Raw genomic sequence first — 15871 nt, forward strand, 5'->3', positions numbered from 1 at the left:
ACCAGATCTTCCAACCATGGAGGAAGATATCCATCAGACCCTTTCTTCATTCTTGTAGAGTTCAACTTGTGAACTTAAGCTAAAAATATGAAATAAATGATCTTTTTCTTGTTTGGGCAATGTGTGATCTGTTTAAAAGTGCTAAAAAGAGAGTAAATTTTGATTTGGAGGAAGCTTTTGGCTTATGTATGATTCATTTCTGGAAGGTAGAGAGAGGAGAAGAGGTGATCTAATTTATTCAGATTCGTTTTCAATAAAGAAAAGAAAGGTGATCATTTAGATGAGGTTCTAAGAAAATAAATTTACTGGATTGAGGAATTTGTCCCCTGTCATTCAAAGTAGGTGCATGCACATGTACATCTCTCTGTGTGAGTGTATATATGTAGAGATTAAAAAAAAACCGTTAACTTTATACATATGTATAGCTATTTGTGGGTATATTTACGAGGGATTTTGGCTGTTGATTTGCGTGAGAACCAGTTACAAAACTTGCCAGTCATATTTCTCGGAACAAATTGGCCAAACACTCATTTTGTCAAGCTAAGCAAAGTACAGTTATGTTTTCCATCAAAAAAATGAATGTCCCAACATTAGTATAATGTATTTTTCTAGTGAGGCGGGAGGCTTGGGGCATTTTAAAAGAGAGGACAAAGCAAATGAAAGAAAAGCATATCTAGACTAGATCATTGTTTGGCGAGAGATGTCACATTATAACTTTTTCTTGTTGAATTTCTTGAAAAAGGCAAAGCTATGGCATACTCCCCTCAATGACAGCAGTGACAGTCTTCAAAAGTTAATCTATGAAGTAGTTGTTAATTTTTACTCACTTCTCCCCCCCCCGCCCCGAATTAGCACGTTGGGCTGTTTTATCTTCCTTCTTGTGAAGTTAACTGTTATTTTTCTTCCAAATGAAGAAATTTAAAGATATTGTGAATTCTTCTGCAAGGGAAAAGAATAACACTAATTAAGTAACATTTGACTAAATTTTTGAAATGTTACTAAATATGAAAACTGTCAGTACTCTTCGTATTTTTTCTGTATAATGGATTTTGGAGGTGGGGGGGAGTACATATCCATAAAGTGACAATAACAAATGTTATATCCATTTTACATTACAGGCAGCTAATTAGATTTATTCTTTTAAAACACTAAGAAAGCATGCAGGCGATATAGCCTATTTTTTACCATTATTCAGTATTAACAATGGAGAAGAGAAGGTGGCTTCTAAAGTTGGATACTTAATGCAAATTCATTCTCTTGCATAAGCTACAGAGCAATAGAACATAACACTGTCATTAAAACTGACTCATAGCATTCAACAGAAGGTGTGTTTCAAGCTTTAAAAGTGCTAAGAGAATTACTGCAGTCTAGTAAATACCTTGCAGTGGGAAAAAATGCTGTAGCTGTGATTTCTTGCAAAACTCTATTCTGCAAATTGTCTTGAAAGTATTTTGCTTCTTTAAAAATCTGAGCATGCAAGCAGAGAAATAGAGTTACTCTAAACTACTAAGTATTTTGATCAGTTGAAAAATGGATGTAAATAGACTATAAAATGCATTTAATGTCCGTGTCTGAAATTCCAGCTCAGGATGGTGACTCTTACTTTACTCAATTATCCTTTCATTGGGGGTGGGAGGGATGTCTCTTAGACGTTACAAAAATCTCTCTCTAGCAGTAGGTATTAAGCTCTGTAATTTGTGGTTTGGTGGATTGCATTTGGTTTGGTTGGTGGGGGTTTTTTTGTTTGGTTTTTGGTTTTTTTTTAGCTATGAATAGGTGGAAATAGGAAATGTATATCTAACGCCACAGAAGTTCCAAGTGTTAAACTTGTATTTAAATTAGTGCAGTATGTGGTCTCAGCAGCAAAAAAGTGGTATAATCCAAAGAAGATTACAAGCATTATTTCAGACTTTTTGTCTGAATAAGTAGTATATCCCACATTCTACCTGGTTTACAAAGGAAAGTGGAGATTACCCTTCCAGTGTTAGAAAGGCACAAAGAGAATGTTAGTGGAAGGAAATAATATGGTGTGGTTAGAACTGTCATCTTGCTTCTTGTCTCCTTACCCGCTGGGCAGTGGCTTCTTTGGTTGGATGTGCAGGGTTTAGGGACAGGATTGGTGTGTTCCTGCTTTGTGATTACTGCCTGTGGTGGATGATGAAATGTCTTGATATGTGCCCATTCAGTCCTAGTTGATGACCAATATTGAGGCCTGTCATCACATGTATATGCTTTTGTCCAACTTGCTTACTGTAAACAAGAGATGGCTGTTGCATCTTTTTGATTTAAAGAGTCTTTCACCTCAGTACTCCCTTGCAGTCTCCATCACTAGGTATAACTGAACTTTGGGAAGTTCTTTTGAATCCTCTAAAATATGGAATGGCCTATACTGCTGCCAGCCCCTATTTTCTTCATGTTGCTTTTTAAATTTTTTTTATTATTATTTTTTACTTTCACAGGAAATAAATAATAACGATTTGCTGAAAGTAGATTTTTGTGTTTGAATCTCCCAAGTTACTTCTATTTCCCTTAATGTTACAAGACTGTTTGTACAAGAAGTAACTAGATATATTAGAAACAGGAAAGTCAGCTATGCAAATAGTGAATTTTGGGTGCTGCAAGTTGGTGTTTTTTGTTTTTTTTTGTAGACTAAAATAAATTTCAGTTCTCATGATGAGCTCATCACTCATATCTAGAGCATCTTCTCCTAATATTATTTTTGTCCTCTTTTCTTTCATTCCAGAACTTACCTGTATGCCAGCCTTTCACTGACTCCCTGAAGCAGCTTCCCTTCCTCCCTCACCTACCCCTCTTGCCCTTTGCCAGGGGCACTGCCTTCCCTCTTTTTTTCCTTTCTCCTCCCCCCAATCTCCACACTCTATAGTTAAACACAGAAGACTCAAAGGATAGAGAAACACATGAAGGATGAAAATCAGGATCATGAGCTTTTCTTTTTTAATTACCGTACCTTTGGTAGGCCTGCCAACATTGTTTACTGTTTAGATGCATCTCCCGTTCTCAAGACCTGTTTTTCAGGTCCTTTTTTGAGTCACATATCCAGACATGATTTTACTGCCGTGGGAGTCTCCTGTGCAAGAAGCTGTCAGCACACTGGAGAGCAGCACAATGGGCACATGTGAAGCATTCTGCTTGGGAGGAGGGCCACGCACCTGCCTTTTCCTGCTTGCATTTAAGTAGTTTTCCTCTGATATATGAACTTCTAATCTGGATAATTCTTCACTTTAAATTATAGTTACTACCTTCCAAGCACTTGTCTTTCACTTTTTTTTTTTTTTTGGTTAGCTCATGCCTTTGAGAAGAAAACTTTTCTATTTAGTTAAGAAACATTTTTTTTTCCAGAAGAATAATGTTGACTAGGGCTGTGGCATACTTTAGTTGGGCTTTTACTTTAAATACTCAAATTTTCAACAAAAATGCTAGTTAAGCATGGTTGGCTGTATATGAATGCTTTGCGAGTATGTTGATGGTGGTGGATGGAGGTATAGGCCAAGTACTGGCTGCATTTGTGTTAAGAAATTTGGCGCATCCATATTTTCAATTATGAGATTAATTTTCATGTTATATGAGATTTAAAATACATTTTTCCATTCCCTTTAACTATTAAATGGAAACTGCTAGGCTGAAATTGCAAGACAAGCTATTACTTGATTTTATTTTTTAAGTTATTATGGAGGCTGGCATTGAAAGGGCATTGCTCATTATTAAAAAACAATAATTACCACTACATCCTGTTTCCAGAGATGAATCAAGTTGCCTCCTAATGTTTTAAAAGTTTTCCTGAGTCATCTGGTGAGACTTTCATTTACATCCAGACTCATATTTTACCACAGCAATTCTGTTCATGGAAAGTACAAGGGCCGTAGCATGATTTCAAACATTACATCTTTATATCTTATTTTATAATAATACCTGGGGGCCTTCAACATAGCAAAAAAGTTTCCTTATCAAAGAGCTTAACATCTGATTAAAGACAAGACTCAAGCATGCATCTATCAGTTGATATAAGCAGGAGGGGAAAAGTGAACATCGTGATTACAAGTCTTTGCAATTAGGTTTCCTAGTAGATGTTCTTGAGTCCTTTAAGTTTGAGAAATGGAACAGATGAGGTTATTTTAATATTTTATTATTTTAATAAAGAATTAGAGATAACAAGTTTTAGAAATGGCAAATAATTTCTCCACTGTAGCCTAAATTCATAGTGTAGAGAGGAAGGGTATACAGGGGAAAGTAGTCTGTTCATTTCAGTAGTTTTCTCAAAACAGTCTCTTTATGGAAATAAGTCTCTGTAGTGCTCCAAGCCCATTTGCAGGGTTCTCATTTAGCCTTGCTGTGATCCACCTCAATCCTTGGATAGTATGTGGCAGCCTGTCAGCCTTCATAATTATGTTACTAGCTTCTCAGCTGCTTTTCATCTATCTTGAAGGTAGTTCTTCTACTGGTTTCCTGGTAGCAGAACTGGCCCCTGCCTTGTAGCATTTTAATACAAGTGTGTTTTCTAGCCAAGAGTTTGCTTGCAGCTTCCCATTTTAGAAGCACAAAGGTGGCTCACTTGTTTCTTTCTAAAAAAGATCATCTGCTTTAGCTAATGCTCTAGTTGTTTAAAATTCACAACCACTAGATTTTATGATTTATTTTTTAAGCTGCCAAGCCCTAAACTATCCTGATTGTAGTAGTTTTATTTCATGTTGTGTGAGATGAAAGTAGATCTTTTGATCGCTGAAGAGATTTTTGAGTATAAATATTCTGAAGAAGCTAAAAATCATAACAACCTGTTTTGCCTGCCACCGCCCAGTTTCTCTATAATTTTGATAAACTTAAATTTTGTGTTTAGGTGAAGCAAAAGGTACCTAAATGAATATGAATAATTGTTGCTCCCAGCATGTTTTTTCTTGTATACAGATGAACTCTTCATTAGTATCCATTCACGGATGCAGTTAGCAGTAGTGGAGATAAGCATATGATCTTGTGCGAAAGATAATATTCTGGTCTTCGTTGCTTTTGCCTGACTCTGTTTTTAAGTTGATTTTTCCTGCTTTTAGATGAGATCACAAAATTAGTAGTTTTCTTTCTGTATTATTTTTTTTTTCTCCACTAGAGAGCTGTTTACACGTTTTGCAAATTGACTTGGTCACCTTAATACATCTTCTCAATATGTTTGCAGTAATTTACATAGCAGACTGAAGTTCCCCTACCTGAAGGTGTTCTAGGTGGCTCAGTGTGAGGGCATCTGTCCTGACATCACAGGTTAATTGCTGTCTTGCTGTACTTTAACTGCAGTGGATTTCCGCTCAACACAAAGTTTATTTCATGGTTTTAGTGTTCAGTTACTCTGATAGACATAATAATTAAAAAACTCTATGAAGTGCTAAAGTAAGCACATTCAAATCTTTACAGTATTATTATCTCCAAATTCTGTAAAATTAGAGCAAATGTAATAGACTTTCACACATTGAAATAGTAGCAATATCTTTGAATTCAGATGAAACTTCATGTGGAGAGATGTTTCTGTAAATTTCAATTTCTCTGGGTTTTTTGAAGGAAGTTTTTTTTGAGGTTGATGGAGTTAGAGATTCTTTTTTCTAATTAAAGGGGGAAAAAAAGGCAAACCAAAACAAAAAAAAACAAGCCAAAACCCAACACTCCTCCCAAATGCCCCTGCTGTATGCTGTTTGCCCACCATGTGGTTTAATCCCTTATAATGACTTTTGTGAAAGAAGAACCAATATTGAAAATCCTTTGAGTTGTTTCTTTGAATATGTTTCCTGCATGTGTGCATGCATCCTAATGTGAATTTATTCTTCATATGACTTGTCTGTGGCTGTTGGGACAGTTAGTAATTGAGTGGCTTCTTTTTGTCCTTTATTGAAAACTTTTGATGGCATTCTTTGCAAGATTAACTTTGTAAAAGATGGCTAAGTATTATTTAAATAAAATGCCTCTTACTATTTGCCTGGAAAACACATCAAGAAGAAATAATAAATATTTTTTATAGTGTAATTAAAATATAATGGCTTGTTTGCATGTATTGTATTTTCTTATTAATCTAGTATTAAATTTCAGGGGGCTTCCCCTTCATATTTTTGTTTGTTCCATATCTTTGGTGTGTCCTTTTAAAGGAAATTTTTTTTTCTTGGTTATGTCTTTTTTTTTTCTTTTTACTTCAGATAGTGAACCAGTAATCTGAATTTAATTATATGTTTTGAAGATTACAAGGAAAAGTAGTCATTGTGGTTATTTTGACCTGCATTAGAATACTCACAGAATTTAGTTTCAGCATTCATTTGCTATTTATGAATACTTTATATTCACCTTTTCTGTTCTCTTATAAGAAAGCTCCATCCCAGCGAAAGCCAGAGCAGAGAGGAACATCTGACTTTCAGAATGTGAATGGGGAGTTATTTTTAGAACAATGAAGGCAAAACTGGGCTGGTAGGAGGGAGAAAGTTTGTCAGATGAGAAGAATTTCTGCCGTTTTTTGTTAGGAGACAGTCTCTTTAAATCCCCAGTACCCTTTGTGTGTGCACGTAGGAAAGATTCGGTGGCTGATCCAGTTAAGAATGCTTCAGAGGACTTTCTTCTGAGCGGCCGGGTCTTCTGCTGCCAGCTGGGTGGTGGGGCTCGCTGGCGCAGAGGTAGTGGGTCGCTGCCATTGTGGAGAAGAGGAAGGCAGTGCGCTGACAGCAGGCTGCCAGAGAATAGAGGGACCCGAGAGCATGATGGAAGAACTTGAGAAGTCTTTTCTTTCCTCAAATATCCTGCTGAGCTTAAACTTTAGAGCAGTTCTTCAACTGACTAGCTTTTCACTGCTTCTAACACGTTCCCTTAAAGATAATATATTTTCCTTGCGCAGGAACTCACTCTGCTTGGGACTTTGGCAGAATGTGCTCAATTTATATAGATATATAGATAGGTTTTCTTTTTGGTTTTTTTTGGTGTGTGAGGTAAAGTAGGAAATTTTTTTTTATGCTCAACCCTTTTTTCTTTTTATCTTCTAAGCATGAATCTTGTAACACAATTGTGGGAATTCAATCACAAAGTGCGTGCTGATGTGTAACTCTTTGAAAATAGTGGGATTTTTGGGTAATTATTAAAGAGGAAAAAGCTATGCCAGTAATATTATTTTATAGCCTGGGGGTTTAAAGTCTGTGGCAGATTGTCAAGGATAATATGTGTCTAAATAGTAAGCAACATGATAAATGAATATAGGATATTACTGGAGACTGGTGTTCTGAGAACAGAGAAGGAAAGGTTAAAATGAAAGAACCAGATTCTAAGGAGACCACTACAAATATTGTGTCAGATAAAGAATATTAGCTTCTTCCGCAGGAAGATATTGTATTATGAAATAAGACCTTATTTTATTAAAAAAAAAAAAAACAAAACAAAACCAAAAACAACAACAACCCTCTTGCTCCTCCTTGCCTAAATGTATCTCTGTAAGCAGAAGTGTGCGTTTACTTCGACTACAGATGCTGGGCACTTCTATTTAATAGAAGTGACTGCAGAATTCTCAGGCTCCTTGTACCGGATGAAGCTGCCAAGGCTTTGGATTTAACAGGTTGCTATTTAGTGTTATCCTCCGGACACTGCTGGTTTTAATTCAGAGCTGCTACAGGTATGGCAAGGACCGCCCGGCATGCTTAAGGACCAGCATGAGGTGGTCACACCCACAACAGACATATTTGTTAAGGTTCTTATCAGAGAGGAGGACTAAAACGGAAGAAAAATTGTCTTTCCTGTCCTTCTGTTATGACTCATGGGAGCTGCTTTTGTGCTCAGTGCTTTGATAATCAGTCTGCTTATTTGTCGCTATGGTCTTAGAAGCATCCTTCTAAGCACCCACTCTTTTTTGAGTTGGCCACAGCTGTTAGAGAAGCTCATGAATCCTGCATTTAAGCTTTTAGAAGTGAATTTAGTTTGTATATCCAGGATGAGCTGATTTCTTTTTTATTCTGCACTTGCGTACAAAAGGAAGAACACTCACAGAACAAGGTAAACCAAACCAAATCATTACTAGTGCCCTGGTTGTCAAGCTCAGTTTTCAGATATATTTAATTGGGAGCAGAATCAACCCTTTTCCTACTTATGTACTGGCTGTGGGATGGGAACTTTGTTCAGATTCTTCCCCCACTCCTGCACTCCTGGCCTGCTGCCTTGGAGACATGCTGCCTTTGAGGCCAGTTATGTGACAATGCTTCCCTTGATCTATACTTCATCCAGAGAAGTTTGCAGGTTTCAACATATTAACAATTATTTAAAAAAAAAAATGGGGGGAACAAAACAACTCCTACAAAAACAACAGTGAAGTCAAGTTCCAATTATGATATTACCAATGTCACTAAAAGCTTGCTGGAGCTGAATTTTAAAATCTGTGAGCTTGTGCAAGCAACCTTCCTGGTTTGCTTTTACATAATTTGTTCAAGTTTGAGAATTTTTCTAAATTTTGTATTTATTTTCACCAGCTGTTCTTTTCTTCTTCTTTTTTTTTTTTTTAATGAGCAGAGGAGGATAGATTGAAGCTTAGAGTATGAACATTGGTTTGTTTAATTGCAAGCTTTTCTTGCTTTTTTTTCCTCTCTTCTTCAGCTATTTTCAACTTCTACATTGCAGGTTCCTTCATATTATGTAATCTTGATGGCTCTTCCTCCAGAACCTGGTACTATTAGAAGGTCTGCTGTCCTTCTGTAAAATGGGAAACCAAGTGGTAGCTTTTTTTCCAAATGCAGAGTGAGTCTGGCAAAACTTCATTAGCAATGATTGTATTTTTTCTTTGCATTCAGTATATTACTACTAGCTTTTTCCTTACAGCTGTTCAGATACTGAATATGTTCTTCCTAATCTGTAATTCCTCATAATACTCAATAAATCCTGAAAAACTTATCCAGCTATTTTCTTAACCCTGTCACTTTTATGTTCTGCTCGAAGACTGAATCAGGTGCTTGTAACTTTAATTAGGATTTTTTCTGGAAAATCTCAGGAAATAGAACTACACACATAAAGGCAAGGACAAAGAATAGATGCTGTAGTAGTGAGACATCATGACTAATAGAGCAGTTAATGCTTCCTTTCATGTGTGTGCCTTGCACAACAGAAGTTGCGCCAGGGCTTGGACTAAGGTGTAACCATCAAAGACAGACACTTATATGAGTTCTTTACATCTGTTTACTGACTCATTGTTTTGTTAGTGAGCAGATGAAAATGTATCCAGCCTCTAGAAATTCTTAGTTGTATCCTCTTAGTAAAAATAATAAATTAATGAAAAGATTAAGTTCGCCTCGTGTTTTAGGAAAGCAAGAGTATATTACCTACTGGCAAGAGGCCTGTTTAAAAGCTACTGGATGACTTTGAAGTAAATTAGAAGTTTGTAGCTGACTTCAGCAGGGTGCAAATTGCACTCTTTCTGTCTTGATGTATGAAATGAACCCTACACTTGGTTTATGATGTACTCATACAGAAATCTAACTGTATATTTCTAGAACAGAGTTTTATTCAGATTTTGAGAAGACAGATGTCTACCTCACATTTTTTATAATTCTCACTAAATGTCTCTACTAAGATCTAACCGTGTAAAAAGTGTTGTGTTTTTTTTCCCCGAGCTATTGATAATAATGAAATAATGAATAGCATTTGTATTTAGGATTAAGGCTTTGGAGTGAGTGGTTAAGTTGGATGCCTTTGTGTGGTGCTCTAGTGTTCTTAATGGTCGTGAAAGGAAAAGAAATTGGGGAAGAGCTAGGGCTTTTCCCTTTTGTTTTAATTAGAATGCAAAGGATTAGATACATAGTGCTATAATAGTCTGTGTTTACTCCCAGAACGTGTATATGGGGTTTTTTGTTGTGGGTTTGTTGGTGGTGGTGGTGTTGGTTGGTTGGTTGGGGTGTTTTTGTTGTGTTTGGTTTGGTTTGGTTTTTACATATAAGCCTTACATGCTATTGCAGCACAACTACATTTATATTGAAATCTCACACTGTTATAGTTCTGGATTCAGTATGACTAATTTGTGCTGTCCATTTCATGATGTTTAATCTTGCTGAATTGGCTTTATGTTTTGTAGAAGGCCATGATAACATGGAGACCATCTCAGAGATCTGTTGAGTAAATTCATAAGTTGTTGATGTGCTGTGAATCTGGCTGCCTCAGAAAGGATTATTAGGAGAATGAGTGCTGTTTCCCTACTGGGAACCTTTGAGAGGTAAAGAATGGCCTTATTTCGTCTGCTGCAAGGGTTATCATTTTAGCCAGCAAGCAACTTATTAAAACAGACCTGTATGGTGCTTAGTGCAAAGAACAAAGTTGTGGTTGCTATGAATAACGTTTTCCTTACTATTTCCACGGTTCAGCTTGAACGAATCCAGCCTGTCTTCACTAAGTTACAGAATAATGTAATTATTGCTATGGATAACTTTCAAGAAATTACTCTTTTAACTAAAACTTAGGGATTTTATTTTTTCCTCTGTTTTTATTATTACAGTTACTCTGCCATTCACAAGACTGTGTGCAGTTCATGGAGTTTGATTTCATGTTATCAGATTCCCTGCAAGAATCAGTGATTTTAAAAACAATCTTAAGGCCAGTGCCTATCAAAAAGCAGAAAAATCCCAGAAAATTCAGTGAGTGCTGCCACTGACAAAGTACCTTTAGCAGTTTCTTTTCAGTCTTTCGGGCACTTTTGAAGGCAAAGATCTCAAACAAGTATATACATCTTGTCTAGGGATTAGATGGGTCTAGCTAGTCTGAGTTCACTAATGTTGCAGAAGGTAACTAGTTTGAATTACTGCCCTTTTTGAGGAGATGTTGCAAAAGAGCTGGGGCAAAAAGTGTTTGGGTATGAACCCGTACTACTGCTGCAGGCCATTTGTCATGTTTTCATTAGCTCTCCTTTGCTTTTCAAGATTAGGTTCTCATAAAGTGCTCTCAGCCATGTTATGCACAAAGGTGGCTTCGGGGCTAGTGCAGGAGGGGTGGGTCACTCAAGGGCAGATTTCTTTTGGGAGTCCCCTTGTATGTGCATCTATATTACCTTTGCTGTCAGTCATGATGCACCTTGCAGAGAATTCAAGAAGCTAGTTTTTGTGTTTCTTTGGGCCAGCTGAAGTGTATCACTGATGGAGCATGAACATTGCTAAGTGAGTTGACAGGCTCCCACCTCTAGGGAATTACAGTGAATGCGGCTCTAGGTGACCTGCATCCAGGAGCAGCAGTGTAACAAGCAGTTCAGCTTTCCTTGGCTCTTACTTTTGATGAAGTGGAAAGGCAAAACTGCATGATCAGTGGGGTGAAGAAAATGTGTGGTACTGAATTTCAGAAAGGAGAGTTAGCTGCTTGCAAATCTAAACTTTATTCCCAATGAAAAAATAGGATGTATACTGAGTACACTTGCAGAACTCTTAAAAATGGAAAACCAAAAATAGTGGATCAGAAGCTGCAGGACTGTATAGCTGTAAGTGGTTTAGAAATTATGAATGAGTGATGGATGAAACTGCATCTAAATTTATTGTCGAATTTTTGTTACATTATCTCATAAGCCTCACCATTGTTTTGTCATAGATCCAAAAAGATTGTGTAGACTGTAAGGCAGAAAACAATGTATGGTAACCAATATTAGTGGAGAAGCAAGGAATATTATCATAACGTAATTTCTAGAAAGACTTGTTAATGCATAATGTTGGGAGCTCAAGTGGCAGATTTGGTGATGTTACTGAGTAGTGCAAATATAAAACAGAATTTGTTTTCTGACTGTTCCTTTGTTTCAAGCAAGTATTTTTGCTCTTCTGAACGTGGCTGAGCTGTTTCATGTCTTGTTTACATCACAGCGTTCAGGGTTCTTCCAAGGTCTCTGTAGCTGAGTTCCCCTGGCTCAGGGGCAGCATGGGCCAGCCAGCCGTGCTTGGCACCAGCCTCTTCCAGTAGCAAGCCAAAGCAGCTCAGTGTGGGCTCTGCTCTCAGGTTGGTGGATGCAACAGAGCAGTTCCTCCTGCTTTCCCAGAAGCCCATCTTCTAGTTCTTTGCTGGAACCAGAAAGCCTGGACAAACAGCACAGAGGGTTTTGTGAGAGATGCCAAATGAGATAGGAGGAGGAAGGAAAGGGTTTCTTATACAACTCACAAATGAAGAAAAAATTGAGCAAGTAAAATAGTAAATTAAACCACTGAAATAATCCATCAAGGAATGGGTAACTTTTTAAAAAACAAACCCAAACAAAAATCCTAACCATCCCTTTAATTTAGTAATCACTGCTTTTATAGGTATATTTTTGCTCACTGAGGTAATTCTTATCAATATTTTTGTGTGCTTCTGTTCTGTAGAAAATAACTGCATGTAAGTTAGTTATTATTGAAATAGACATCCTAAGTTTGGGATTACAAGGCCTGCTGTTCTGTCAGATGTGTTCTGCATAGATTCTGTCCACTCTACATACTGTGGAACTCTCTTAATCATAAATGCAGAAGCAAATTGTCTGTTACAATCGTTGGGCAATACTGGTGTGCGTGTTACCATTGCTGTGTTTTACTGAAATAACACAAAGTACTAATAACGTTTTTTTCTTCTTTCCCCAGGAAGCTGCTGACTGCCTAGCAATTAAGAAAGGGTGTGTGGTTGATCAAGGTGGATTTTTTTTCCAAGAGCCTTTTCACAATTGCCTTTTGCAAAATCTTTGGACGCTCCCTATTGTGCCATGTTTTGTGGCTCTCACCGTAAGAGGAATTTGTCTTGATGAAGATTCCTAACATTGGTAATGTGATGAATAAATTTGAGATCCTTGGGGTTGTAGGTGAAGGTACGTAGTATCTTAATAAAAAATGAATTAAAATTTTATTTAGATTTGACTCAGTTCTCTTGATAGTAGTAAGTTTTCCTTTGCCAAGTATTGCTTGAATGGAAATCTTAAGAAACATCAATTTATTCTCTACAGCTCCTTCTAATTCCATTCTCAGATGGAAGGAGAAATTTGGAAGATGAAAGAGAAGGAAGAGAAATGGGACAGTTTGGGGGAGAGGGTGTTAGATTTTTTTTTTTTTTTAAGTGTACTGTACTAATTTCTCTGTAGTGATAGTGAGGAGATGCAAGTTATCAAACTTCTCTCCTAGTATATTTAAAAATAAATAAGTATTTAAAAATCCATTTACTTTCAAGCATTTTTTATAAAATTGTTTTCAGTGCACAGAAATTTAGTACAGAAACCGTATGTGCAAGTTCTGGATAATAATACTGGGAACAATATTATTCCTATAGCCAGGAGCTGACTGAAGACTATTTTATCTTGCTGCTTTTTTTCTTCTTTGTGGTGGTTTATCTCTCTTCTTCTTTGTTTCAGGAGCCTATGGTGTTGTACTTAAATGCAGACACAAGGTAAGCAAGTTGCTTGAAGTCAGAGATAAATGTTTGTATTTAAGTGAAACAATCATTTTTTTTAAGAACTGAGATGTTACAGCGTATGAGATGTGGCATCTGGGGTGGACTTTTCCTTGCAGTCAGTTATGGCTCAATCTAGTAACAGTCCTCATTTTTTGGATGTTAATTCTTTGTCTGAAATACATGAAGTATTACTAACATATAAGCACTTACCTGTTGTGGGGGGTGTGGGGCATGAGGGGTTCCATGTGGAATTTCTACAGCTGTTGGACAAACTGCTGTAAGAAAGCACTGACTGTCATGCTTGTTTATTTTGATTTGGAAGAGGAAGAAAGGAAAAACACCCTGTTTCAGACAAAAACTAAGTCTGGCAACCTGTCTTCACTATTTTAACTACTGTGTAAGTTGGATATATCTGAACTTGTTGCTCATCAATGGGGAACTGTGACATGAGCTATTTGGCTGTCTTTGGAGCTGCAATGTAGTTATATAACAAAATAACTTCAGTGAAGCAAAACATTTCAGAATCGTAGAATGATTTTCTTTTTTGTAGTGATCCAAGGATATAAAAAAGCTTTTGTATGGAGTTCATGCCTTTTTCTAGAAGAAGTTAACTTTGTGCAGAGGACCTACATTCCTGTGATGGCTTTTAGGATGTACACATAGGACTTTTGCACAGGACATACAGTTATATTTGCAGTGGATTACCCTATTTTGTTGATTGAAAGTTATAAAAGAGAAAAAAGAAAAGAACTTGGAAAGATCCTGTCTCAGTCTGAAGCTTTGACTGGCTAGAGGAGAGTACATTGCTCAACAGAATGACTTTGGTAAATTGGATATTTTTGGATAGTTACAGAATAATAATTCAGGGTGAACAGTCTGATGACACCTGGGTAGTGACAATGCAGTTTATGCTAGTGAGCTCTTCTCAAATTCCATTCCTAGTAGTACTGGCAGTGCTATATATGCTGCACAGGTGTACATATATATATATATATACACACACACTAAACTGCGCTTTCAAAGCAGCGTGTCTACTTTTTAAATATAAAATAATTACAGGTCAATACTCAGAGCATCCTCTGAAGTAATGAAGCTACTGAGAAAGAATAAGATGAAAACCAAGCGATTTCAATATTCCCTCTATCTTCTCCCCACTTTTCACTTTGCTGACAGCCTTTTATTTTATGTACCTGTAATTTACTACTTAGCCTCACCAAGACTCAGGAAGTTTCTTGAATTTCCTGCATTGCTGAAGTTTAAGCTCTGCATGTCTTTACTCATATCTTCATCTGCAATAGTTCAGTATTTTAAGAGTATAGGATATTGGCAGGTTGATCTGTTTTCTGAGTTCCTGTAAGAATATCTTACACTACATCAGATGACTAGCAAGGAAAGGCTTTGCTTTAGCAGAGAGAAGTGCTTCTTCCTACAGCCTCTGAGGACACTGAATCGCTTCTGAGGATCTAAATGTTTAGGTAGTCGCACCCTTTTTTTTCTACATTTTCAAGCTTAATCAAAACAACTGTACTGAAGTTCTAAAGCAAGGTGCTATTTATTAAAGCTTCTAGCAAGTGCATTTACTAAGATCTAGGGTTTCCAGTATTTAGAGATCTGAAAAAAAGGTGAGGTATGTTGCCCAGGGAGGTTGTGGAGTCTCCTACCCTGGAAGCATTCAAGACCTGCCTGGACGCCTTCCGGTGTAACCTCGTCTAGGTGTTCCTGCTCCGGCAGGGGGATTGGACTAGATGATCTTTGGAAGTCTCTTCCAATCCCTAACATTCTGTGATTCTGTGATACTGATTTTATTCTCACTTAAAACCAGTTGCACACAACCTCTAAGAGCAGTTGTTTTTAGGGGCTATCTGTTCTACTGAAAAATAATATGTAAAGTTTAAACTTTAAAGTTAAAACATGCATCTTTTTTCCCATCCTTCCCCTGGCTGTTTGTCATGATAATTTTTTCCTTTTGTGCCTTGGTAAAATATGTTGAGAGAGACCTGTCCCCAGCTCTTTTGCAAGGTACTGCACAGATTCAGAGTAGACACATCCTGCTTGTTGCCCAGATATGGAAGGTTTATTAAGAAAACACTTGATAATTGCCAAAGGAGTTTAGTTCATGTTTGACTGTAGGTGTAATAATGTTATTTACTAGTTTCTACTTTTCGATGGATTTACTTTTTTTTTTTTTTTTTACTTGGCTTATTCCTTTTAAATATGGAGGAAGAGTGGCTATAAAAGAAGAAAGTTGGAGGGACCATGTGAATTGGAACTTGAAGATACAAAAAGATGCTGTCTCTTTGCTCCAGATCCAGGCAGAAAAGATCCAGATTATTGACAGAAATTTTAAGACTGTAATATTGATAATTGACTAGAATGAGTGTGATAGAACTGAAGGTGTAGAGGAACACCCTTCTAATGGCAAGGGGAAGAAAGGAAGAAAAGTGGAGAAGATTCTAATTCTGTGGCATCAAAGATGGTATAAACTAAAGTGTTA

General features: G+C 36.9%; 1 protein-coding gene across 1 annotated transcript in view; it reads left to right on the plus strand.

The window, feature by feature from the left end:
* Positions 1 to 12585: 12585 nt before the first annotated feature.
* Positions 12586 to 15871, plus strand: part of CDKL5 (cyclin dependent kinase like 5) — an 80857-nt gene continuing 77571 nt past the window's right edge. Inside the window, exons 1-2 of the mRNA XM_082069913.1 lie at positions 12586 to 12799; positions 13337 to 13371. Of these exons, the coding sequence (XP_081926039.1) occupies positions 12736 to 12799; positions 13337 to 13371 (99 nt within the window). The 5' untranslated portion in view covers positions 12586 to 12735. The remainder of the gene's footprint in view (positions 12800 to 13336; positions 13372 to 15871) is intronic.

The sequence above is a fragment of the Streptopelia decaocto genome (genome assembly GCF_964273445.1).
Source record: "Streptopelia decaocto genome assembly, chromosome: 1".
Taxonomy (NCBI): Eukaryota; Metazoa; Chordata; class Aves; order Columbiformes; family Columbidae; genus Streptopelia; species Streptopelia decaocto.